Below are 24,814 nucleotides of genomic sequence, written 5' to 3'. Positions count from 1 at the left end.
AGCGGGGCGGGGAGGGCCGGGGCGCCGCCACCTCCGCGGGGGAGCGGCCGAGGGGAGGCTGGGGACTGCGGGCCGCGGGCCGCTGGCCTCGGCTGCCCCCGCCGCCTCCTCGTGAGCCGGGGCTCGCGCCGGCCCTCTGCGCTCCCGCCCCCCGCGCGCGGCCTCAGCGCCAACCGCCGCCCGCGCGCCGCTCCCCTCACAGCCGCCGGCCGTCGCGCTGAGGCGCGGAGCTCTGCGGGAAGCGCGGCCTCGAGGGGCGGAGGAGGGGAGGAGGATCCCGCCTGGGAGCGGCTGCCCGGGCCTCGGGGAGCTCAGTGTGTGTGGGGGGGTAAAGCAGTCGGATGGGGGGAAAAAAATGTCGCAACGAGCCAACGCAGAGCCCGAGCAGAGAGAGGCGAGGCAGTGCGCGTGTCAGGTGGTTCGCACGTCAGGTGGACGAAGTGATTCTGCCTTGCAGCAGCTGCGGAGAAAGATCCTTGAAGCAGTGGCACCAAAGGGCACGGCAATGACAGGAGCGATGCAAACGCTGCCCTCGAGTGAGTGAGGGGCGTTGGGGAGAGGCACCGGCCTGGTGGTGTGACTGGGTGCTCAGGACAGGTACTGGAATCACTGGGGTTTCATAAATTGGGCCCTGAAGCGAATGGGGGAGGCAGAGGGGAAGATGGCAGCGCGGTGGAGTTGCACTCATTGTGGGTTTCCAGCCAGCTGTGTTTGGGCTGGAGGGGACCCCCAAAGGCTGTGCCATGGGACTGAGAGTGCAGTGTAACCCTGTGTCACTGTGCCGCCAACTGAGCCCAGGTGTGGGCACCTGGCAGCCCTCTGATGGTGTGCTGTGCAGTACCACAGGAAGGCTGTGAAACCATCCTTGAGGCGGTTGCAGAAAAGCCTTTTCTTGCAGGTGAAGGCCCTGGCTGTGGGAGGAACAGGGAGGAAAACAGCAAAGTCTGCTTTGCTTTTCTGCGCAGTCATTCACATCTGTTCTCGTTTGACTGAATCACCACGCACCTTTCTATTGGTAGTTTTATTTTGGACTGAAGAAGCTAAGTTTGTAGGGAGCATTGTTGAGTTAAATGGTAATGGAGATAAATTCCATAAAGCTTGTGCTCTAACTGACTGTGTGAGCCTCTGGCTGTGAAAGGCCCCATTATCAGGCTGCTGGTCAGCTTGCTGAGCAGTTGTGCACTGGCCATGTGCTTTCATCAGTAACAGCTTGAGGTGCAGGCACAGCAATCTGTTCCTTGTGCTCTGGGTGAGTGCCGTCAACAGGAGGAAACCTGAAACATCCTCAGACTGATCTGTAAGCCACTAGGCAGTCTCTGAGGCAGCTGTCTGCAGGTTTCTGATAAAGAAGTCTGTTTAATTGGTAAATGCGATTGCCTGAGAAACATTTGGGTTCCCATGATATCACATACTCTCACTGCACCCTTTAAATCTCTGTTTTATACTTCTTTAGTATTGCTTTGCCTCAAAAGGAGGCTTGATGTTTGCATTTTGGATGCAGGCTGTTGGAAAGTAACTTTTTGCCACAGAGAAACCGCTGTGTCTGGCTCCTGTGAAGAGGGAGTGGGTTCCAAGCCACTGCAGGAGAAAATGGTCACTTTACTGCTCCCTTGTTGGGTCTGCAATGTTGTATGCAAAAGCAACAGCACATCATTTGTGCCCCGTGTGCCTTATGGCCTGTCATGACCTCCTTATGGCAGAATCCAGTTTGTAGAGCTCCTTTGGTGCTGTGCCTGGTTTGGGTACAGGAGGCACTGGTGGGTTCAGCTGCAGGACAGCCATGCTCTGTGCACCAGGAGCAGCCCTATTTGTACTGAAATTTCTCCTTCCCCATGTTGTGTGTTAGCATGGGATGGAAGGGTTGTTCTGTCCAAGGCTGTCAGTGCCTGCTCTCCTCCCCCATTGCTCTGACATTGATTGCATATCTTCATCCAGAACTGCAGCTGGGGAGTGTTCAGTGCCTTCAAGTCTGATTAGATTGGATGGGATGGGATTGGAGAGAAACCAGCAGGTTTGGCCAGAAACAAGGGGTGTAATCTGCAATTAAAGGATATTATTAAGGAATTAAAGTAGCACAGTAGATTATTTCTTAAGGGGACAATTTTGCAATAAAGCTTCTTATCTTTTTATTTCGTACCAGAATATGAACACCACTCATGATATGCAGCCACTGCAGTTTTGACGCTGGTACCAATGCATGTAAGAGGTTGTCTTTGTCAACATGTAAAGAACTTCAAAAATATATTTATTTTCTACCCCTGGTTATATTTGTTTATTTGTAGTCAGACATTCAACATGAGCCTGTGAGTGGTAGAACTGTCTTGCTTAACATGTTTATGTTTGGATCCTATCATCTGCTATTACAAATCTAGTTAGTTTAGATGCTACAAAGGGAGCGTCTGATATCTTTTGCCTTACTGTCTGTTTTGTCTCATTTGTCTCATTCTCATGAATTAATGTATTGCCTCAAGCATTGCAGAGAGTGGTGTTGCAGCACAGATGAAATCATTGACATAGATAGGATTATGCTCTAAAGGCAATAAACGTTTCTGCTACAGACTTTAAATAATTTATTTTGTTTAGAAATCATATTCCTTGGGCTTTTTAGTAATGTATTCACTTAATAAAATAACAAAATAAAGAAAAAACACAGAAGAACCCCCTAAAAGTGAGGGGTGATCGAGAAGATGATGTGGGCTGTGAACAGAGTAACCAATTTCAGGCCTCTCTGGGCTATCAGGATTTCTTTGATGCTGAGTACTTGGACCGTATATTGGAGAGTGTGGTTGGCTCAGCCAGCAGCAGCTCAGGCCCAAATCTTGTTTTCTTTCTAAAGCTTCACTGTACCCACTTTGGGCCCAGTCTGCCACCTAGCTGTGGCTTGCCTTCATGTAGGGAAATAATTAAATTTCAAAGATGTTGAAAGGTACCTGATTTCTTGCTCCAGAGTTGCACTTCTCTAGTTGCATCACTAGTCGATGTGTAGGTGAATTTTCTTCCCCTCTTGCCTCAAGCTCTGAAGTGCTTAGCCTTGGAATTTTCTGCTGTGTGCATCTTAAAGGATGGTTTATGGTATGGGATATTTGGTCTCTGGACTGTGATGGCCATTGCTTTGGAAAACACAGGCTATTGAACAGCCATCGCATAGAAAGGATGGATTCTTCCCTGACTTATCTCAGAGCTCCCATGTGCCAGAGGGTTGCTGTGCTCTGCCTTATGACACCAGTTCCTTTACTGTCACTGTGCCTTGTGTGCAGAGATACTGCAGGAAGGAAATGCAGATCTCATTTAAGCTGTTGGTAGCCTTGGACAATACAATCAAAATACTATGAATTATCCAGCTAATCAAATATGTCATCAGGCTGTTTAGAAGCACGTCAGAATTTTTGAGTATGTGCTTTCAGAACTCTGACCTACCCACATAATACATATTTTCCCACATTAACCTGGGCTTTGTTCCAGATGCTCTTTGGGCAGTTTCCCAGGTTGGCTAAATGCTGCATGTGGCAGTCTGTAAGTGCTGGGGCAGCTCCTGAAGGCAGAACAGATGTGCTCCTGTGCATGGGAGGCTCTGGGACTTTTCTGGGGCTGTGAATCCCATGGAGGTCAGTGCAATGGAATGGCTTCTTTCTGTGTGGCTTTGTTCCTTGCAGCTCTTTTCACAGTCAGCTTAAGTAGTTCAAATGCTTTGGATTTTCCTTAAAATGTGCATATTCTTAGAAAACTCAACACTTAACCCAAGTGACTTGATGGAATAGTTCAGTGGAAGTAGCTGTTGGTACCTTTTGGAAGAATTCAGCAGCATTGTCTCCCTTGTCTCAACACTTCTGACCCTGACAGCAGGTACGCTGTGTATGGAGGTAGGAGCTCAGCAACAAACTTGAAGGGAGAAGTGCCCTTTTCTTACAGTCACGTGGCATTGCCTCCGCCACACCGGTCAGTGTGATTCAGGTATGGTGTGGAAATGGTATTTGCAGTCATTGAGATGAACTGATAGTGGCTGATAGATAAACACAGGGCAAAACAAAACTGGAGATGGCTGCATGGGGAAAGACCAGGAGCCTCCAGAGAGATCACCGCCTTGCTGTGGGAGCTGGCTGGGCCTGCAGGGGATGCGTGTGGGTCTGGAAGTAGCAGAGTTGGATATATTTGTGTTACTGGCACCCTCTTGTGGCAAATACTTATTTCTGTGTATTTTTTGGGTGTTGTTTAGATGGGGGAAAAAAGAGACTCGAGCTGCTTTGAAGGTGTGAAGGTGTAAGAGTGCATGTAGTTGGAGGTCAAGAAGTCACTTAAGGACTTTATGGTATCACTGGATAGTTTTAGCTTTCACTGTACTCAATGAGGCTCCTTTCTCTAAGTGAGCCTCAAAATGTGTCGTCTTTACCATTCTTCTTCTAAACCATCGAGGCAACCAGTTCATGACAGTTTCCCTTAGGAAAAAAACACACTGAAGGCAGTACAGCTTAGCCCATGTGAACACACATGAATCCCATTAGAAAGTAGATGGTTGACAGAAGATTTTGCCAAAATGAAGCGTGTGTACCTTGGTAGAGCTGATATATGGTGGTTATGCAGTGATCAAAGTTTGCATTTGTTATGCCTACAGAGTGGAAGCTCCTGAATTTTAAGTGTAATCCATCTTTAGGCTTGCTGTCCTGCCTCCATCCCATAGCTTCCCCTTTACTGCTGTACCACCCTTCCCTGGTGTTCAAGGTGAGGTGCTCAGCATCTGATGACACTGGTATTGCTCAGGTGCTGTGGGCTATACTTAAATCATCATTGCTTTTAACCTGTAGAGGAATCAGGTTGGATGGGGCCCTGGGCAGCCTGGTCTAGCATTAAATGAGGAGGTTGGTGGCCCTGCATGTGTCAGGGGGGTTGGAGCTTCATGATCCTTGAGGTCCCTTCCAACCCTGGCCATTCTGTGATTCTGTGATCATGCAGAAAACAGGGTGCATTACAGGTGATGAAAGTGGGAGATGCTCAGTGCCAAGTTTAGGTCTACAGAGGAGGAAGAAGAACCACAGAATTAGAGCAAAGTACCTTTGCATTCACTTCTGTAGCAATACTTTGGGCTGCTTCTGTCCAGTATCTTTCTTCAATCATCTCAAAAACCTTTGCAGATGTTGAGGACTTACTGGGTCCCTTGGAAACCAATCTCAGTGCTCTCTGACGTCCTAGAGCAAGCTCTGCCTATTTGTAGCGTTCTGTTTAAATGACGACTGCTGGAACTAATTTTGTTGACCCAGTCAGGCCTTTTGGTCTTCAGTTCATCACTAAGCTTCTGCTAATAGCAGAAAAACGTGTCTGCCCAAATCCTGCACATACAACGGGCAGTCCGAACACACAAGCATTTCTAATTGCGTCCATCGGGTGGCGATGTAACCTCACTCTTCTTTTTGCTTTTCAGGCCGGCTCCAGCCCTGCAACTGAAAATGCAGCATCTCGGGAGCCTCTGGTAAGTTCTTTTAGCAGCAGCACGTAATTTCTTGCTAATACTATAAAATATGAGTTGTCCTTTTTGCTACATCATTTTTGAATCTTTTTTTTTTTTAAAAAAAAAAAGGAGTTGGCTCTTTGTGAGAAAGGTATAAACTGCTTAATGTTGCCATGCTGCTGACCTGTGAATTCTGCAGTCTGTGGCCATGACCTCCTGTCTTTCCCACTGGTTACACATGGCTCGCCGAGGCCTCTGAGTTTATCCGAGCACAAAGTCAGCACCATGCAGAGGCCACTTGTATTGAGTGTGTGCAATGTGTGCTCCTGAGAACTGCTTATTTAATAAGGAGTCTGAAGAAGAAACTGTGCAGCATAATTTGAGCAGATATTCTTTGGATTATTGTCTAATAAAACAACTTCTGCTGCTCAGACTCAAGCTGTCTTTACTCTCAGATACTCTCAGTTAGCTTAGAAGTGTTTGGCAGCTGATAGAGCATGTCGTCCAGTGCTTGGACTCTAGAGTTGGTTTGAGAAGAGCTCGGGGATTTATTTTTTATATGAAGAGTGGTAAGAGAACCCTGTTTTGTTTTTATGGTGATGGAGCCTGGGAAGTGAGACATCAGCCTCCTGAGCTGCAGCCATTCCTTTTACAACCTTCTTTTTCTTTTTTTTTTTTTCTTTTTTCCCCTTTTCAGCCCTCTATAACTTTGCCAAAAATCTTAGCCCTTCTCATTGTCCTGAGCTCATCGTCTGTTTCTCTGAGTTTCTTCTTTGGCTTTCCTTTGCTCATGGTGAATACAGGCTGTCTGTGGTGAGAAGGCTCAAGTACTTTCTGTAATGGCATAGCACAGGTCATGGCAAAATGTTTTTATTTTGTAACTCTTATCTGGAGAACCCGGGAGTTAATTTTTATAGGAGAGAGATGTGAGTAAAGACTGTGAAGTGGGAAGGGTCAGTAAAATACATCTAATGAGAGGGCTGATAAAGAGTTTTATTAAACTCTGCATTGAAAATCTTCCTACCCTTGTAACACTGTGCAGTGTCTGATGCATAGACATCTGTATGTGAGATTACCCAGAGTCATTACTGACAAAGATAACACACCAGCTTTGTGATGGATTTGGTGTTTTTTCCTTTTTCCTTCCCATATGAAGCCTATAGCTGGCAGCACATCATCACAGCTTGTGCTGGTCAACAGTGCTTTCTCTTCTCAAGGCAGATGCTAGCATTACCTTTGATTTAATTAATTTCTTACTCTGTATGCACCTAAAGAATTGCTCAGAGGAAGCACGTGGCAGCTGTGTATCTTTGTGTGGATATGTATTTGTACGTGTGTACAAATATTTATGAATGTAAAGAACTCCAAAGTAAACTGTAGTCTCCTAATGTTGAGTCTTGCATGTGAGTTAATTAGGGCCCTTTGAAAAGTGGAGTCTTTCTCCTTATTTTTTCATTATTTGTCTTTTATATTAAGCTCTCACAGCTTCTGTCACGTTCGCTTCAGAGCCGTTATTGTTTCCAGCTGGGTATCTGTAGAAGCCTTATTAAAGGAGTGGTGCAGTTCTGTCAGCCAGATGACCCGAGTTCCACCGCACTGCTGTGGCTTCCCTGCAGCCAGGATCGTGCATGCTGCCTTCTAACGTGTGCAGCAGCTCTGGGTCCGTAAGGCAGCCTTGTGGGCACACAGCACCGTGTCAGAAAACTGTTTACGGAAAGAACAGAACAAACCATGGCGTGAGTCCAACAAATGGCTCCGTGTGGGAAAGCCGTGAGCTCGGGCAGATTGTTGCTGACTTCAGATCTGGTGTGAAGGAGTTGAGGAAGAATATGTCTGAAGACTCTTACAGAGTCTAGAAGAGGGGAAAGAGAATCTCATGACCAAATTCTGTTCTGCCCGCCTGTTGCCTTTATTGACTTAACTGGTAGCTGAAAGGGCTGGCGTTTCCGAGGGCTGAGATCTGTGTTGGGTGTATTAATGGTGTGAAATGGAATTGGAGCATCTTATGCTGTGTCAGCAGATGTCGTGATGGGCTCAAGCTGGTTTTGCATTGCATTTGTGATTTTAATGAGTACTGCATCCTGCAAAGTACTAAACACCTTCTGCTCTGTGCCTGGTGGCACTGTCTTCCACGTACTGTGTTAGCCTGTAGCTTTCGAGGGGAACTCAGGAAAAGCAATGGATTCCAGTTATTTACAAGAAGACGTCTGTATTCTCCAAGATCACGCAACTAGATGCTGTCTGACACCAAGGTTTATCATGTTACTGAAGCCTTCAGAATGGAGCCCTGCAGACTCATGTCACGCTCCTAACTGCTACTGCATGACTCTTCTTGCTGCTCACTCACGGCACGTGCTGTTCTGAACTACCAAAGTGGAGATAAGGGGCTCCACATCCGTGCCATTAATCCCCCGAGTTATCCAGTGTCCTTACAATAAACTGTCCCAACTGAAAAATGCCCCCTAATGAGAGGTCATTGTGTTACAGTACTGACAGTGGAGAATGAGTTGGAGGGGGATGGGCAGAGCTATAATTTTTGAGGTAGAGAGCGGACACTCATTTCCCTAGCTGTCGGTCTTGGCCCATTAAAATCTGCTGTGTAGCTCCATAGTGGGAAGTGTAACCTTGTGTTAGCAGAGTGTCAGCATCTCGCTCCGCTGCTGTTTACAGCCACGTTTGTCATCGTCAGTGCAGGATCAGCTTCTCCTTGAGTCCAGCTTCTCAGTGAACACTGCTGCATCCCTTCTGCTTCCCCCAGCTTTTGTGTGTGCAGCCACCTCCGAAAATGCTTTGGGCACTTGTGGGATTGGAATAGGGTTGTCTTGGTGCAGCTGCTCAAAGCAGGGTCCTGGAATGTGTAAAATACATCACTATATAGGACAAAACCACTTCCTTTGGCATCAGAACACTGGAAAATAGCTTTTTCTTGAATCTTCATTCCCCTGATCTCATTTCTCTCTTTACTGTGGTGACTTAGTCTTTTCTGCTTCTTTTTAGCTTGTTTTGATTGTCCCCAGCAGTCTTGCAGCTCTTTAAACATTCTGTGCTGTTTTTGAGATGCTTTCAGTAGCTGAATATGTTTGTTGTTGACGTTTGCTTTTTGCCCAATCTACTTCAGTCTAAACGACAGCTATGAAGGCAATGCTTGTGAGAGCCCCTGACAGGAGCCTGGGTTGTAAGGAAAACCAAAGGGAACAAAGCTTGTAAGTGAGGTCTTCCCACATGCTGCTTAATTTTAATTTTTATTTTTTCCTACCATGAAATATGCTCATTCTTCTTTCTGATGCTGTAAGAAGTACTAGTTGTAAATATAAAATATTCTTTGTGATTGTAAATCACTGGCTTGGTTTGTTACTGAGTTAGAAAACTGCAGGATTGTGGTGTGAAGAGCATTTTCTTTTGCAGAATCATTTAAATTTTCTTCTTTCACTGTTAGCATGTGCTGTTTCTTTCTGTTTCTTACTGGAGGTGCTAGCAGTTAGCACTGAAATGTGGACTTTTTTTACAGGCTGTCAAAAGTACAAGGTAATGAGAAGTATTGCTGCTTCTATGGCAATTAGTGTAGAATTTGTTGTCTTTAACCATGTGAACCAAATGGGGGGATGAGGAAAGGTTACAGAATTGTGCTGTAAGATGTAGAAGAGCTCACTAGTGCTAATGAGAATGCCCAATCCATTTTTGATGAACAAGTCATTGGGCACATGTAAGGCAAGTCTATATCTTCTCCTTATAAAGTAATAGATGCTGTTTTACAGCTCTATCAAACCCTATAAGAAAGTAAGGGCTTTTTTTTTTTTTAAGATTCTCTTCTGCTTGAAATTGTGGTGATTTTTTTCTTTCAAATAAAGGCATGAAAAGTGTTTTCAATGAGAAACTAAACACACTCTTGCATTAGGGATTCTATGTGATCCTCACGCTTTATTTTCAAGTTTAAAGACCCCAGTCTAGATTTGTAGATTTCTTTTGGAAGGATTTTTGTTTTCAGGGATGCTCTGAGGGACAGGAGTGTTCAGGAGGGACAATACATCTCACACTTCTGCTTTCCTTTTTCCCACCCTTTATTGTTTAACACAAGATTTATACCTGTTTGCTGTACAAATTTTCTGTTTGCCACAGTGGGTTTGTTCAGAGTGGTGGCTTACACTGAATAATTCTCTAAAAGTAAATCTGTCCGGAGGGGATTTCCAGACAGCCGGAGTCAGTAGGCAACTAACTTATAGCCCCCAGCGAAACATTAGTCAGGGTAATTTAGCACTGTCAGCAGGAGGGAGAGAGAGACTATCAGCCCGGTGACCTCCTGTGCAGGCAGTAACCCTAATGGTGTGATAATGCTTCCGTTTGTTTGGGGAGCTCCTGAATGTGTTGCTGTGGATTCCCCGTGTTGGACAATAATTCCATCAGGCTGTGCAGGACGATTGCTGTGCAGATTGCAGCCTTACAGGGCCAGGAGCACTGAGCTGGAAGTGTACTACTTCCTTACGCAGTACTTTGGTTTGCTGCAAAGAGAATTCTTGCACTGACCAAGCAGACCTCCTGCACTTGACCTTTTGATAAGTTTGAGGTTGTTTTTGTCTTTTTTGTCTTTTACAACTGGGACTTTGTTACCTTCTTCTGTTGCTCATGCAAGATGTCCTCCCTTAAAATGTCAATTCCTTTTGCTCTGTTGATTTAGACAAACACATTATATGTGCAAAACATGCAGATGCAAATTTACGTATAGAGCATCATTAAAGGAGTACTGTCACATCCAGTTAAATTGCCTGTCTGAGGTCAGTGGGAAAGTTTCCATGGAATTCTTTTGAATCCCAATTTTAAAAGAGGATGAAGTGTAATAATTTGGGATATAATTTCTACTGTAGCATTAATTACATGCTACCATGTGAAAGGTAGGTACTTACATTATGACAGGCCAAAGCAGGATGAGACCTTATCAAACTGTACAAAATGGAATGATGCCTTTGCCTGTCCCTAATTGCTCCCTGGTTAAGAGACCAGTTAGAGCCAGTGGGTGAGGCAGCACAGCTGGGCAGGCACACTCACTTTCATCACTAGCAGCATGGTAAGTTAGCAGCTTACTGCACTTGTGCAGAAGAGAGATCTGAAAGCAGTTCTTGTCTCCTTTTCAGACAACCCAATATTACTGCTCAGGAAACTTTGAAGATGTTTTTAAAATAGTTGTAATATTCCAAAAATGCTGGCACCCACTTAGGAAATATTTAACATTGCTTGATGTTTACCCTTGAGAAAAATGAATTTCATTCCTCTGTTTACGCTCACCTGATGTTTTGGAGATCTAAACGTGCTACACCTATGAGCAACGTTTTATAGGCCGTGCTCTGCTTTGCTGCCAGCTGGTGGCTCCGTGCAGGTTGGCAGCCCAGCTCTGCCTGCTTGCACAGGGAGTGCTTTGTGCTCCAGCTGCTGGAAAGGGGAGCTGTTAATTTCAAAGAGGTGGTGGCACACAGCAAGGAGGTGCTTGCACCGTGTGTGCTTTGGTGATGATGAGCTGTGGGATCAAGGTGAGATGATAATACCATCTCAGCTCCATGTGTGTGGATAACGTGCTATGTGCAGAACAACTTGTAGAGGGCAGCAATTGCCTGCAATTTTTTCTGCTTAGGGTGAGGAGAGACCAGCTTAAGAACTTCTCGGGAGTGTCTGCCTTTTTAGCTTCTTGAAATAACTTTATGTAGGGGACTGGTTCTTCAGAGTGCCTCTTGACTCCATGTTATTAAATTCCTAACCTGGAGAGTGTTGCCAGAGATTCTTAATTCGTCTCCTCTAATACCACTGAGCAGTTGGACTCCTTTTGCCCTTATCCAGATGCTATGTCATTGTTACTGCAATCAAAAAGAGTTAGTCTTGTGACAGCTAGTGACTCTCATGAGATTATAACTGCTTACACGTGATAACTTTCTTAATTTCTTGGCTTCCTTCTACTTTTACCTAAGAGATCACGCCGTAAGAAAAATTTGCAATATCTACAGCGTCTGTGTATTGCCTCAGAGCACAGGATACATTGCGTCTTCATCACGGTAGAACATGGTAGCTGAGGCACAAAAGACAGAATGAATTATTCAAGAACTTGAAAGAACTTTCCCCAGCTTTGATGCGCAGGAATACATCCCTCAGATACTTCTGATGCCAACTCCTTCAGAAGAGAGATTTGCAAAACGAGGGAGTTGCTATAATTCTTAGATTGGGAGCTCCCAAGCAACTTGTTGGAGGCTTTTCCTATATTTGTCTGTAGGGCACTTCAATTAAAAATCTTCCAAACATCTGAATACTTTTGTTTGTTGTGTGTACGTAGTTCTTCTCCCTGATTGTCCCGACCACGTTTTCTTTCCTACTGTGATCCCAGAGCACATCATGGCTATTTTGACAATTGCATTTCTGGACAAGTAGCAATGCAGATCTGCATAGCTCTTTAGTAAAAGGATTTTACAGCTGGAGAGATGCAAGACTCATATCATCAGCCTACTTTATATCATCAGCCACACTCACAGTATGCCCTGCTTTTTTACACTGTTTTACACCTTTTGGTCAGAGCAGGATTGTCCTCTGCTGTCAGCTCGGAGTGCTTTGCCAGGTGTTCTGAGTGGCCTGAGTGATGTTTATTCATTGGGATACAATTCCACAGCTGAGCACATCTTGCTCCAGTGAAGGTTTCCTGCTGTACAGTGAGAATTGTCTGCCTTCCTTCCAGCTTGCTTCTCCTGTTTGTTATGTGTGCCACCCCAAGTGATTCCTTTCCTCCTTAAGCATCTGCACCCTTCAGATGTTTGCAGACAGTTATCACATCATTTCTCCTTTCCCCACCCCCATCCTGATCTCTTAGCCAAGCTCTACATATTTAGCTCATTTAATCTTTCCTCATAAGTCAGAGCTGTAATTGACAGCTCTGACACGAAGAGTCGCATTGGTTACACACGCTGCCAACAGGATATAAATACTTTCTGTGCAATGATTGAGAATTATAGTCGAGACTGAGATGAGCCCCCCTCTCCCCCTTGACACTATATTTTTGACAACCCTTTTCTCAACATCAGGTTGCCACGATCTTGTAAAGATGGATTTAGTTCTCACTCCAGTGGTCAGCTACCCGAGCACCCGGTGTGTCTCAGAGTAGTGCTGTCAGGTCACTTGGGACATTCGCTGTTAAGGCCTCATGGGATTCCATTCTTACCCTAAATTCTTACAGAGGAGGCTGTCTTCTTTCTACTGCCAGGCTTGCAGAGGCCTGGGGCTGCTGGTGGTCCCTCCTCCTTGCAAGGCAGAGAGAACCCCATGGATCTTGGTCTACATGTGCAAAATGAGAGCAGTGTTGCAGCCACTGCTCCGTGTGTGTATTTATGCACTGCCACAGGGAGGCTCACAGCGCTGCGTTGGCAGGGATCTGTTATTCAGATGCTCTTGGCACTCATGTTCCTCTTCTCCATTGCCAAGAGGAAGCTCAGGATGCTATTGATCCGATTGGCATAGCTGTGAAGAGGTTCAGGGCTCTTGTTTATACATGTCAGATCTGGGAAGAGGCTTTTAGCCCAACCCAGAAAGGTATTGCACTGGAAGAGGTAACTGTACTGCGTGTCCGTGTGCTGGTACATCCAGATCTGTTTCCAGCTAAACAGATGTGGAGGCTGCTTTAGATGACTTGTCTCCTCATGTTGGCTGCGTTCTGTTTGAGAAGATAGGTGCAGCTGACAAAGGTTGGGGAACAGGGAAATTAATTATCTTGCTTCTAATGTAGTGTTCTGTGAAGCTTCATATGATGCAGCTTCCCCAGTGGGGCTAGTTCACAAACATTACATGTATTATTGCAAAGCACGCAACATAAAGAGAGCATTTATGAAAGGGAATATCAGAGGAAACATTATCGCAGAGACCTTTATAGCCTTTCCATTATTATGGTTTAAATCTTGACATGGTCTTTATTTGCAGTGACACTGGGACCAGTAAAGAAGTGTTCTTTCTCTTCCCCTCCCCTCCCCTTTCTCCCATCTCCTTTTCATTCTTTTTTCCACATCCTGTTCTGAAGCTGTGGTGCAGAGATACAAATCGTTAAACATGCAAGTAGTCGGAGAGCCAGGTTTCACTTTGTGTGGAATCAGCCCCTTTTGACTCAGAAGTTGGAAACCAGATGACTCAGTGTTGTGCATGCTTGTTGTTTTTAATAACTGTCGTTTTGCAAAAGATGTTCAAAGCTTCAAACCATGACTTCTTGAGTAGGGGTGGCGTGTATTTATTTTTAATTTGGGAGGCTATAAGCTGGAATGTGTTTGTAGCTCCACTCTTCCCTTAAAGTCTGAGATAAAATAACATCAGACATTGACAATAGGAAAGATTTTAGAGAGCCTTTTTTTTTTTTTTTTTTCCTGTTACCTGAAAAAAATATTCATTTTCTTGATCAATTCCTTGCAAAGGGTCCAGGTGCCAAACATCTGGTGGGACTGTAGATCCCTCTTTTTTGTTGTTGTTTTTTAAATATATACCCAAAGGGACAGGTTCCTCAAAAGGAAAGCAGACAGATGTTTTTAATTTGTGGAGTTTTAAAGAATAAATGCCATTCCTGTTTGTTGTTCCAACTTCTAACAAAATTGTCATCTATCTCCATTCTGTTATAGGAAACCAGCAAATGTAGTATGTTAGTGGCAGAACTCCCTATCAATAAAATCTCTTGACAGTATGGAAAATGTGAAAATACGTACATATTTTATTTTCTGTGATTTATCACTGCTTTTACAACAAATTTGTAAATTATAAGCCCAATATTAAGTGCTGTATGTTTGTTTGGTGGTGTACTTTATAATTTAACCCAAGAAGTGCTGTTGTACTTCGCTGGAATTCTACAGGTTTGTTATGGAAGTCAATCAATGCACAGTGAACATCTGTAGGCACTCCATCACAGAAGAACAGAGTGATACCAGTGTGAAGTCTGTGTGCATGAGAGCAGAATGTGACCCTGGTTACAAAACCAGTATGTTTTTATCCAGATATAGAAGCTCTGTTCTGCCTCATGGCGGAATTCACTGTGGTCGTGGATTTTCCTGCAGTTCAGTTGTCAGATTTGAATGTTTTACAGCCATTCCTTGTCGTGATTTATATGACCATCTTTTGCCATTGTTATTGCAGCATGGAGTGCTGTGGCACAGTGCATGGCTCCTAGCCCACCACAGCCTGTTGCTTCTGATTAGGGAATAAAAACCACTGCCAGTGGCTGATGGAAGGCAGAGAATTCAAGTTTGGGTTCTGCTTGCAGTGGGGATGGGGCTGTTCTGTCGCAGTGGCAGTGCTAGAAGCCTTGTTGCCGTTGCTCTGAGGAAATATGGGTCGATGGCTGACTGCTCCTGGCCAGCTGTGGTCTGCCTCATTTGTTATTCACATCTCAAAGAAACAAGTTTTGGTCTTTGTTTTTCAAAGTGAAGGTGACACTTGTGAAAGTCAGCTACGTGGGACGCCCGGTGTGGCACGAGGAGATGAGGAGAGCTCAGTCCTGCCCGCTTGGATGCCTGACTTCCCTCTGAAGCTGCCAAGAAGGATGCCAGTTTTTCCATTTAGTTGACTGTTGTATAGACCTTAAAAGGGAAGGTTTTAATGCAGTTGGCTGCTATATAGACTGTTAAAGGGAAGTTATTTATTTTAACTGGCTGCCGTATGGATTATTGCAAGGGCATTCCTTCAGCTGCAGCTGCTGTATTGACTAGTGAGCGTGCCGGGCCGTATTGCTAGTAGCTGTCATATTGACTGTTACAGAAAAGATCTGTATTTAAGCCATAGCACTGCACTGGGATCTCCCAGGCAGGATATTAATGCTAATTCATCTGCTCACCCCCTGCTGTGAGTGTTATTTGTTTAAATCTGTAGAATCCCACAGCGCGTTTATATCCTCGCTAGAGTGAGCTCCGCTCCCTGTAATTATTTAACATTATATGCTGATATAAATTGTAACAGTTAAAGAATGGTAATGAGTAGCAAAAAAACACAAACTTAACCTTAGAAATGGCAGAGTCAGCTCTTAAAACAACAGCCAGCAACTTTCGCTGTTCTCTGCCTTTTCCCAAGTCCATATGCACAGTATTGTGCATACATTACGTGTGTGCGTGTGTGTTCATGCTCGCACTGGCAGCTGTGCCAGGCAGGGCTGTAATTATGCAGAACGTACTGTGAAACTTATGCACACACTCGTAATTACATACAGTGCCTACGTACAGCAAGTTTTATCTCTCTGCAGCTCGGCTTCTTGATGGGTTGCTCTGATAGGTGCTGGAGTGGGGGCTGCCATGCTGGGAGGGTGCCGGGGTCGGCAGAGAGCCGAAGGGTGTCACTGTTGCTCCGTGCAGGCTCTGCTGCCGGTGGGTTTGTCTGGCAGTAAGAGCTGGACTTTGGAAGTAGTATTTTTGGCTATAAACATCTACAGCATTCACACATAATTTATATGTAAAGTGCATGTCCATGCAGCTCCGCTTACGTGTGGGTGGAGTGAGTGGAGGCAGTTCCATTGTGTGTTAGCTGACTTTTTTTCCCCATTTTCTGTTGCCTGCTATAGCATTTTTGTCCCAAAGTGGCATGCGGGGTGGCCAGCTGCTGGTGAATAGCTGTTATATTCTGCTTCAGAGACTTCTGCTGTTTGTCAGCGGAGGTGACCTGATTCCTGTGTGAAATCTGCCTGTGAAGATAAAAGTAGGGGCACATTTTTAATTTTAAGGGGAAAAAAATTATGGTGTGCACTGTTGCGGTGTAGAAATGACAAAATTACAGTTGCTGTAGATTTTTGAAGACCTTCAGGGCTGTTGGACTTAGGTACTGTAAGAGCTCGTTGACAAAACAGGTTTGCATGAAAACAGTTCATCAATACCATATGGAAACTTTCACTGATTGAAAATGGAAATTAGAGAGAAAACCCATGTAAATAGCAAAGCAAATGTATTTTGCAAAGACTTCTTTGTACCGTCCGTCCCTTCTGATTTCAGGTAGGGAGTAGAAGCTGGCGTACAGGCTCAGCTTGTACTTGATTTGCAGAGCAGCGTGATGGTCTGTTGGGCTGCGTTGGCAGCGTGGACCTGTGCCAGACTTCACCACAATTCATACTGTGTCAGTTTAATAAATGCACTACTTAAATTATGAAATTACAAAAGAAAAAAGAGAATGCACTTATTCAGACTCTTAATACATTAAAAATAAGGCATTAAAACACTGCCTTTCTTTTTTTTTCCTTCCAGAATCAATAATGAACAGGAAGGGTTGTAGACATTAACAGTCATGGACATTCAAACTCTTATACATAAATTATCTTAGAAAAATGCACATAAGACTTGAATAATGTAAATACATTAATGCATTTAATAATTTAAACATTAAAGCGCATGCAGGAATTCGTGGCAGAAGCTGTTCTGAGATAAGGAACGGTCCTGGAAGTTGTGTGTCCCAAGATCGATGGCTGGTTTCTCCTTGAGAAACTCTCTGGGGAAGTCGAGCTGTGCAAGAGGAGTGACCGCCTGGCCTGAGAAATCCAGGGTGTTCAGCAGCTCTACTGCTTTTTAATCTCCCATTCTCTTACCTCCACTTGCAGGAACGCACACATGCAGAACATCCCATGGTCCAGAAAAGGCCAGTGTGCATTTTGACATTTCTCTTTTGCATGCGTGCTGCAGTTTGACTACGAATGGGGTGAAATGGCTTCAAAGAATATCTCAGTTGGAGGTAAAGTCCCACCAAATGCTATAGAAACTGCCCGCAGGAGGTCGCAGGGCTGTCTGCTTCCATGCAGAGCAGGTAGGAAGAACTGTTTGGACATTATCTGGACTCTAATCTACCTGTTCTCTTGGGAGACAGGAAGGTGGAGTGCTGAATACAAAGAGCAAGGTGGGGATCCTCGTCTTCTAGGGCTTTGCACGGACCTGTAATTCAGACTGCATCCCAGCTGCTGGTGCAGCAGTGTCAGCTGGGGAGAGGGAGGCTTGGGGAAGTAGTGCTCTCCAGGAATGCTCATCTCATTCTTGGAGCCCTGAAAACCATAAGGTTGGTTCTAGTGTAATAGCAGCCAAGGGATTTGTTCTTGCCTCTGCTCTCCTCTGGACTGAAGCACCTTCAGGGCTGTAGTAGCACCTAGCTGGCCTGCCAGGGACCTCCCATGCCAGGTGTTTTCCTGAGATTTTAGAGATGTGTAATTTTTGCAGATGTAATTAGGTTTGAAAGGTGCTGTAGGAACCCCTCGTGCCATGCCCCGTGGCTCACGGCCTGGCTTTCTTTGCCTTTTCTGCTGGGAAGAGGACAGGTGCTTTGGAGGTCATTGGTACCCACAGTCCCACTCACAAAGTGATGTAAGTTATCCTGCTTAGGCCTAGATACTGAAATGATGGAACTAATAAAAAAGAGCTTAGTCTGATCCCAAAGGGAGAAGAGTTGGGTTGGTTAATTAAAGGAGCCTGGCACAGGGTACCTAGTAATTATAGGTGCAAGAAGTCTGAATTTGAAGAGAACAGTACAGCTGGAGAAGGATAGGGAGGCACCCAGAACTCTGCAGGCGGTGGGCAAGAATGCAGCAAAACCAGATCTGGAAATCAGAGTCTGGCAGAATTCCTTGGTGAATTCTTATTTATGCCATTTTTTAATGAGGACCTGAATCTCTCCTTATGCATTTATGTTTTTGCATGCGCATGCGTACATACAATTCCAGTTACACCCTATGGCTAAGGGGGTGATTTTATTAAAGACCAGAAGAGTGAGAGACAGATGTTTTAAGAGACATAGGCCTTGCCTGTAGTGGTTTGGAATAATTAATGCTGACTGCTGCATTGGTTACTTTATCAATGATGCTACTGGGTCTTTATCTTGGGCATCATCTCATCACCCATGAGTCTGTATCACTGTAGGGCAGAGCTTTTAAAGGCAAAGGGGCTGAAGCCACCAGGACCAGCTGGGAAATTGCTTCTAAACTCTTATGTAGATGCGGGGTGGGGAACAGTGCTATGTCATCACCTGCTCCTCTTTATAGTTAAGTTCCTTAAAGTAGTGTTTCTCAAAGTTAGGTTATGACCCCCACAGGGATGCAAAAGGCTTCAAAGGAAGTCACCAAGTTACTAGCCAGTAAACAGCTTTCAACTCTTAATTGCTATCAGGAGTTCTGTTTCTCTTAGTTTGAAGAGTTAGCATTTATTCCAGTAACTCTCATTTTCCTGAAGGAGCTTGCTGCCATTTCAGCCTGAGGAATGTGGGATGAGCCACCAGGATAGATGAGTGCAAAAGGAGTCAAGCCTGCCTAAAGTTTGAGAAGCAGTGCTTTAGCAAATGTTTTTTTCAAAGGATGAGATCTGCAAATGTTCCCTGAAATGGGTCTATTAACTTTACCTGATGAAAGATAAAGACAGTTGTTTTGTCCCCAGTGGAGTTCTCAGCAGTCCCCATCTGGGGAAGGTAGGACTGTCTGTGCAGAAAAGTATCATTTGTTTTACTGCTCAGGAGTAAATAATGAGTGTAGGAGGCTATAGCTCTTGTTCTACCCTTACAGCTGACTTACTGTATGCTGGTGGATGGATCACGCTAAAAAATGGAATGCCAGCACAGAACAAGAAAAGCACCAGTTTTGTCCTGGTAAAGAAGATGTTCTGCAGCAGAAAACGTGAGAGTTTGACTTGTGAACTGACTTGTGTATGTGCTCCTTGGCTGTTGTAAGTGTAAAACAAATGTCTACTTAGGACACCTTTTTTTTCTTTTATATATGTTGCAGTAGATTAGGGGAATGTTTATGGTCAGCTGACGGGACCTTATAGCTTCTGACCACCTGCACAAAGCCACAGCTGAATGCCTTTGATTTTCCCATTGCCAGCAGGCAGCACCCCTGTGTGCCTGGAATACGTTGTGAGCCTCCCACGTCTCAGGGAGAGATGCATCGATGGTGGTAGGAATGGGGTGTGTCCTGCGCACGTGGGAAGCTCCTGCAGGGGATTTTTCATAATCCAGGGCCTGCTGAGGAGAGGACTTGAGTGATGGGATGCTCTGGACGTGGCCTGCAGGGAAAACGGAGGAGTGGGTGGGGATCTCCCTAGGCTCTCACGGCTTAACGGCCACATTTAACTGGATTTAAGAGGCGTAAGCATTTCTAGTAAATACTGCTATATCACAACCTGCTTTCTGCTTTTCCAGCTTTGTCTCCATGTGGGTATTCCATGCATTATCCAATTTCACAGCCTGGACTTTTGCCCCTATTTAGGGGATTACATGGGGCAGAAATGTAAGAAGAAAGGGAATCTTGCCACTACCCCACCCCGTTATCTCTGTAACTCTGTATCTATCTCACTTCAGTTCTCACAGGAGCCAAGCCTTCTGCTTTCCGAAACCTTGCTGTGAAATTGCTGATTCAAGCAGGTAGCAACTTTAGGACTCCTTGCAGGATAAACGCCTCTTGCTTGCTCCCATGGCACTGGGATTTCCTGTCTGATTTATTATGCTCAGGTCTGCTAATGCCCCTTGACATAACTGGGCATGGTGTGGAGGTGTCAAGGTCACTTATATATGCCATACTCGTTTCCAAAGACGTGGTGGGAGTGTAGGACAACTGAAACAACATATCCTGCTGAGAGAAGGAGGAAGGACAGCCTGGCTCTTCCTTTCGCAGCCTCTTGTGGTGGGATGAAGGTTTTGACAGCCTAATTCAGCATTTAGAGGAAGATAGAGCCAAGCAGAAAGGTTTCCCCCCACCCACTCCTTACAGCCCAGCTGTGACAAACTGTCAGATAATTAACAAATCAAGACCTCCTATTAGCCTTGTCCCCGACGCACTGAAGCAGCTCCTATGTTGCGTGTGTCCTTTAGCAAATGTCTGTACTTTATGGCTGCAGAGCAAGGTAGTGAGATCGCTTCAGAAAGGCAAAGGGTTCTATAATGTGTCAGAGTGCAGATGTTTCCAGGAGTAGAAGAAGTTGTCTCCAAAAGAAAATGGTAGACAGTGGATGGGAGAACTGTGCTGTGGCTGGATGGGACCTACTGTGACCTAATGTGGTGGTAGGGGGTCTCTTCTAGGAATAAGAGTGTGGAATTATTGAAAAAAACGTGGAATTATTGAGTCCTTTTGTTTTACAGAAAATGACATAAATTGAAACAGCTGTGGTTGGTGTTGTTGTTTTGTTTTGTTTTACTGGACTAACCAAGACTATAACAATTACAAGCTAAGAAATGTGGTTTGTAGTACAAAAAGGTCTAATGCTAGATATTATGCTGTGGATAAAACGTTGGTGTCCTTTTGTTTCTGCCTTCAAGTTGTTGAAGCACCACAGATCAGCCCCAAGTAAGTCGTCTTTGCTTTAGCTCCACACATCTGAAGAATGAGGAAGGCTGTCAATATCCTTCTAGTTCAAGATGTTAAATACACCCAAGCCATTGGTTCCAGAGCCTAACGCATGTTAAAGGAGAGAGTGAGATCTAATTGCATCAAAGCCACTTTTAAGTTCATGTATGTGGAGCCCATCAAGCTGAAAGCATCCAGACTGCATCTGCTGTTATCAAATCACTCTTGAGTCGAGCTAATTAAAATAGAGCTTCATTTTTCTGAACCATTGTTTGGCAGGAATTCGAAACAGATCTAACCCAATTTCTGTGTGTTTATGAGCCTTTATTATATCAAAAGTACTTTTCTGTAAATGTACAGGGCAGTGTTAAATGAATTGATCCACACTGTATCACTGTAGATGCACTATGGACTTCCTAATGATTTCTGTTCTATTTTTTTCCAGATATACCCCAGAAAGCTTGCTTTGTCCCTTATCGTGTCATCTTCTTTCTCTCTTTCCCTTTCTGTCTCGCTCTCAAGGAAGTAAATGTCCTTGTATTCCTTTATTTCATATCCTCCTCCACTCTGTTGGGATTTTTTGTATTATTAAAACATTTACACATTTGCTGCCACATGCAAACGCAGAATAATAAAACAGGACTCTTTATACTCCAAACAGGAGCAGAAGATCTCTCACCACAGATTCTTACCCAGTGCTCATCCCTGTTGATCACAAGGGAAGGAGCGGAGGGGAATCTAAATGTTGCTGTGTTGAACCTGTTTGGTATGGTGTTCTTTTTTCCTTCTTTTTTCTTTTTAAAGCATTTTACATTTCAGCAAGCAGATCCCAGGTACCACCTTCCTCTTTACAATTTGCTACATACCAAATACAAAAGTTAGAAACGTAGAAATTGCTCCCTGAAGACAGGTAGTACTCTGGGGCATCTGAAAGCTAATTCATGAATATTTGCTGCAGAAAGAGAATACCACACACAGGGCCAGGCAGTTCTGAGCGTGTGAGTGTGACTAGCAGCACAGTGAAACAATGAAGGCAGAACATAACTGTTTTGCTGGTACCCAATCCTTGCAGTCTGAGCGCTCTTCATATCGTACCGTTAAGGCTTACATTTATTTCTAAGTAGTGGGTTCATATTAAGGAAAAGAATCTTAAGGTTTAGCTTTAGATTAAAATCCTTTCAGTGATCTGTCAGGAAATCTCTCATAAAAGGTAGTAAAGACTTCAGGACTTTTAAAAATAAATGGGCAAAACACAAAAAAGTGAATAGGAGAGAACAGTCCTACAATAGCTGAAAGACAGGAAACGAGGCCTTTTAATTTTTCTGTACTTTCTGTGTAGTTTGAGGAAATTTGCTTCTTCTAACTCAATTAAATCACTTCGGAATGGAATTTCAGTGCATTATATTTTGCATTTAATGCAGGCTACTCTGAATGTGTATACTCAGCTCCTCTGTGTAAAGCTTAAGAGCAGCATACATAGATTGATACCGGAAGCAAGTTTGGCATTTTGCTGTAAGCAAACCAATGATAAGGTTCTGTGAGATGCTCCCAAACTTATCAAGTGTTATCTCATGCTCTGTGGTTTTAGAGAGATGAAGAAAATTGTTACAGAAGGTTGGTCTCCTGCTCATTGACTGTTACCCTCTTCTGATTTCTCTTTTAAAAAAAATGAAGTGAATTTAATGCTGAGAAAAAGCAGCAGGGTTGCAGTATGCAGAAAGACAAAAGCCTTGACTGGAGCATGGGCATTGCACTGTGTGCTTTTTGTCCAGTCTGGTAAAGGAGACCGAGGATGGGGGCACTATTGTGAGGGGCTGGCTCACCTCGCTGTTTATTCATCCCCTCTCTTGTCTTTTGAGCCCACCAGGTGGGCAGGAGCAGCTTGTTTGTCCACCAACCATCTTGTGAATGCAGTCACTTTTCCAGCAAAGGGCTATGACATAATGGATTTGAGAGAGGAATTTTTGGTAAAACACAGCAATGGAGGTAAATCCTGATTCCCTTTAATGGAAGAGTAATTCAAACAGTATTTCTGGTCACATCACAGCGAGTACAGAATGAACGTGTGATATCTAAGAATATCTTCACGGGCTCCCCAGCATTTCCTGCCCCTGCAGTAGTTGCTGTGGCTGCTGCTGCAGCAGAAGGAAGCTTGCCATTCTAAGCAAGAAGCACACATTCTCTTTTCATTTTACAACAACAACAACAAAGTCAAGCATTTGGTCTAAGGATCCAAAAGCCCAGGAAATGCATCTCTCAGGCTCCTCGTCAATTTGGAACCTAATGAAATATAGAAAATACTCAATAAAAGCGCCTTTATTACTTTAAATGTTTAAATGTGGAGTTTTTAGCCATCAGGTTAATGTTTTTGTATCATTTTTTGATTTGATTGTGAGCACTTTTCCAGGTATCTCTACCACTTGAGCACTAATTGGATTTCTACAGATAAACGGTGCTAGCTGCAGCCCTTACATCACTGCGTTTTTACTTCATCATCATTTTATTTGTTTTTACTGTAAAGGTTAATAAATCTTGGTATGTTTAGAGTATGAAACAAGGCAGGCAGGCTAAGAACTGCAGTGTGGAGGGGTGAAGTTTATATGCTGCTTTCTCAAATCTGAGGGGTGGAAGGAGAAACAGCGAGCCTTCTGTGGCACGTCTAATGGGCTGCTGGGTGTGTTAGTCAGCCAAGTAGTGCTCCATAATCCTCAAGATAAAAAGCGTTGATCTCTCCACTAGTTCTCAGACAGAGCTGTAAGGCATTTGAATTGGGTTACCATTGATCTAAGGTGGGGTGAGGACTCAGTAGCATGGGTCTGCTTAAAAAAAGGAGATGTGGAAATTATATTATTTAGTATTTTAAGGAAAATTTGAAGCTTTACAGTACAAGTGCACCTGAGTTCCCTCTGGATTGTGAAGGAGGATCATATAGAAATCCTTAACTAATTGAATGCAGATTTTAGTCAAGATTTGGACTACAAATAAATTTCAGTAAGAATTGACCAGAGTCCCGCACACTTGCTGTCTCACCTATTTGTCCAAGAAGTCGTGTATTTTTTTGCCAGTCTTATAATTTCCTGGAAGGTGAGCATGAATTCCTACCACAGGGAAGCTGCTGCAGCATCACCCTCAGCTTCCAGCAGCGTGCAAGGCCTTGTTGGTCTGACAGGGTTAAAATCGTGTATTTCAAACATTTCCTCCCACTTTTGGACTTTGTAGGCTTAACAGCAATTGATCAACAGCCTGTACTTGAGCCAAAGCAGCTGTGAAGGCTGAATCTTCTTTCTTCTGTTACAAAGCCAGAATGCTGCTGTGGATCAGCACGGCCCTGAGCTCAGTGCCAGCACTGCTGCAGGGTCCAGCTCTCCATGGAGCAGCCGTGGCCGTCATTACCTTGCTGCTGATCCCTTGCTGTGGTGTGGACCCAGATTTCAGAGAGGTTGCTGATGTTCTTTGCAGCATTCATCAAGGAAAAAGCTGTTTTCTTTTTTTCCTGAAGTGAGTAATTGTTTATTAATTTTTCAGCACATAAGGCGTATAATTATGATAGTCCCTGACATGTGCTGGCTGTGCCAAGGTTTAAGGAAAACAAAAACCAGTAGAACTGCAATTTTGAACCTCTGATTCTGTAGATCTTCCTGGTTTGAACCCAAATTTCCATGTCAAAAGTAGGTAGGAGCACCCTGACTTAAGTGTAATTAGAACTAATTCTCTTAGACATTTTAATTTAGTTTAGGATAGGGGGAGTCTTATTCGAGCGTTTCAAGAGAGAGAAGTTGCTGATCAGTATGCGTGATTTTTTGTGCATGCAGGTTGCTGCATTGGAGCAGCATCCTGATTTTTTCCTGCCACCTATATGCTTTGTTTCTTTAAACAGTGAATGTAACACATCCGTGCAAAATGCCAAATTGACCCCATGGGAAAGCAAACTCGTTCTTTGCAGAATATTAATGGCTTGGGCAGCTCCGGTGGAAACGTTCCCCATGTTAGCCCTTATTTTGTGTTTTGCTCCTGTTCTAGAGGAAGCATCCTCCAGAGGTGACAGGGAAGCTCAGTTGCTTTTGGAATTGCTCATGCAAGTGCCTCCTTATGAA

The 24,814-nt window shown here is 44.2% G+C and overlaps 1 protein-coding gene across 1 annotated transcript in view; it reads left to right on the top strand.

Moving 5' to 3' along the window:
- The window catches only part of PEX14 (peroxisomal biogenesis factor 14), a 72,993-nt gene that overhangs the window by 173 nt on the left and 48,006 nt on the right, over positions 1-24,814 (top strand). Inside the window, exon 2 of the mRNA XM_031613338.2 lies at positions 5,414-5,461. Within this exon, the coding sequence (XP_031469198.1) occupies positions 5,414-5,461 (48 nt within the window). The remainder of the gene's footprint in view (positions 1-5,413; positions 5,462-24,814) is intronic.

Source organism: Phasianus colchicus, chromosome 22 (assembly GCF_987193195.1).
Source record: "Phasianus colchicus chromosome 22, bPhaCol1.hap1.1, whole genome shotgun sequence".
NCBI classification, from domain to species: Eukaryota; Metazoa; Chordata; class Aves; order Galliformes; family Phasianidae; genus Phasianus; species Phasianus colchicus.
Note: the sequence above shows the minus strand (reverse complement) of the source record. Positions and strands in the feature narration are given on the sequence as shown.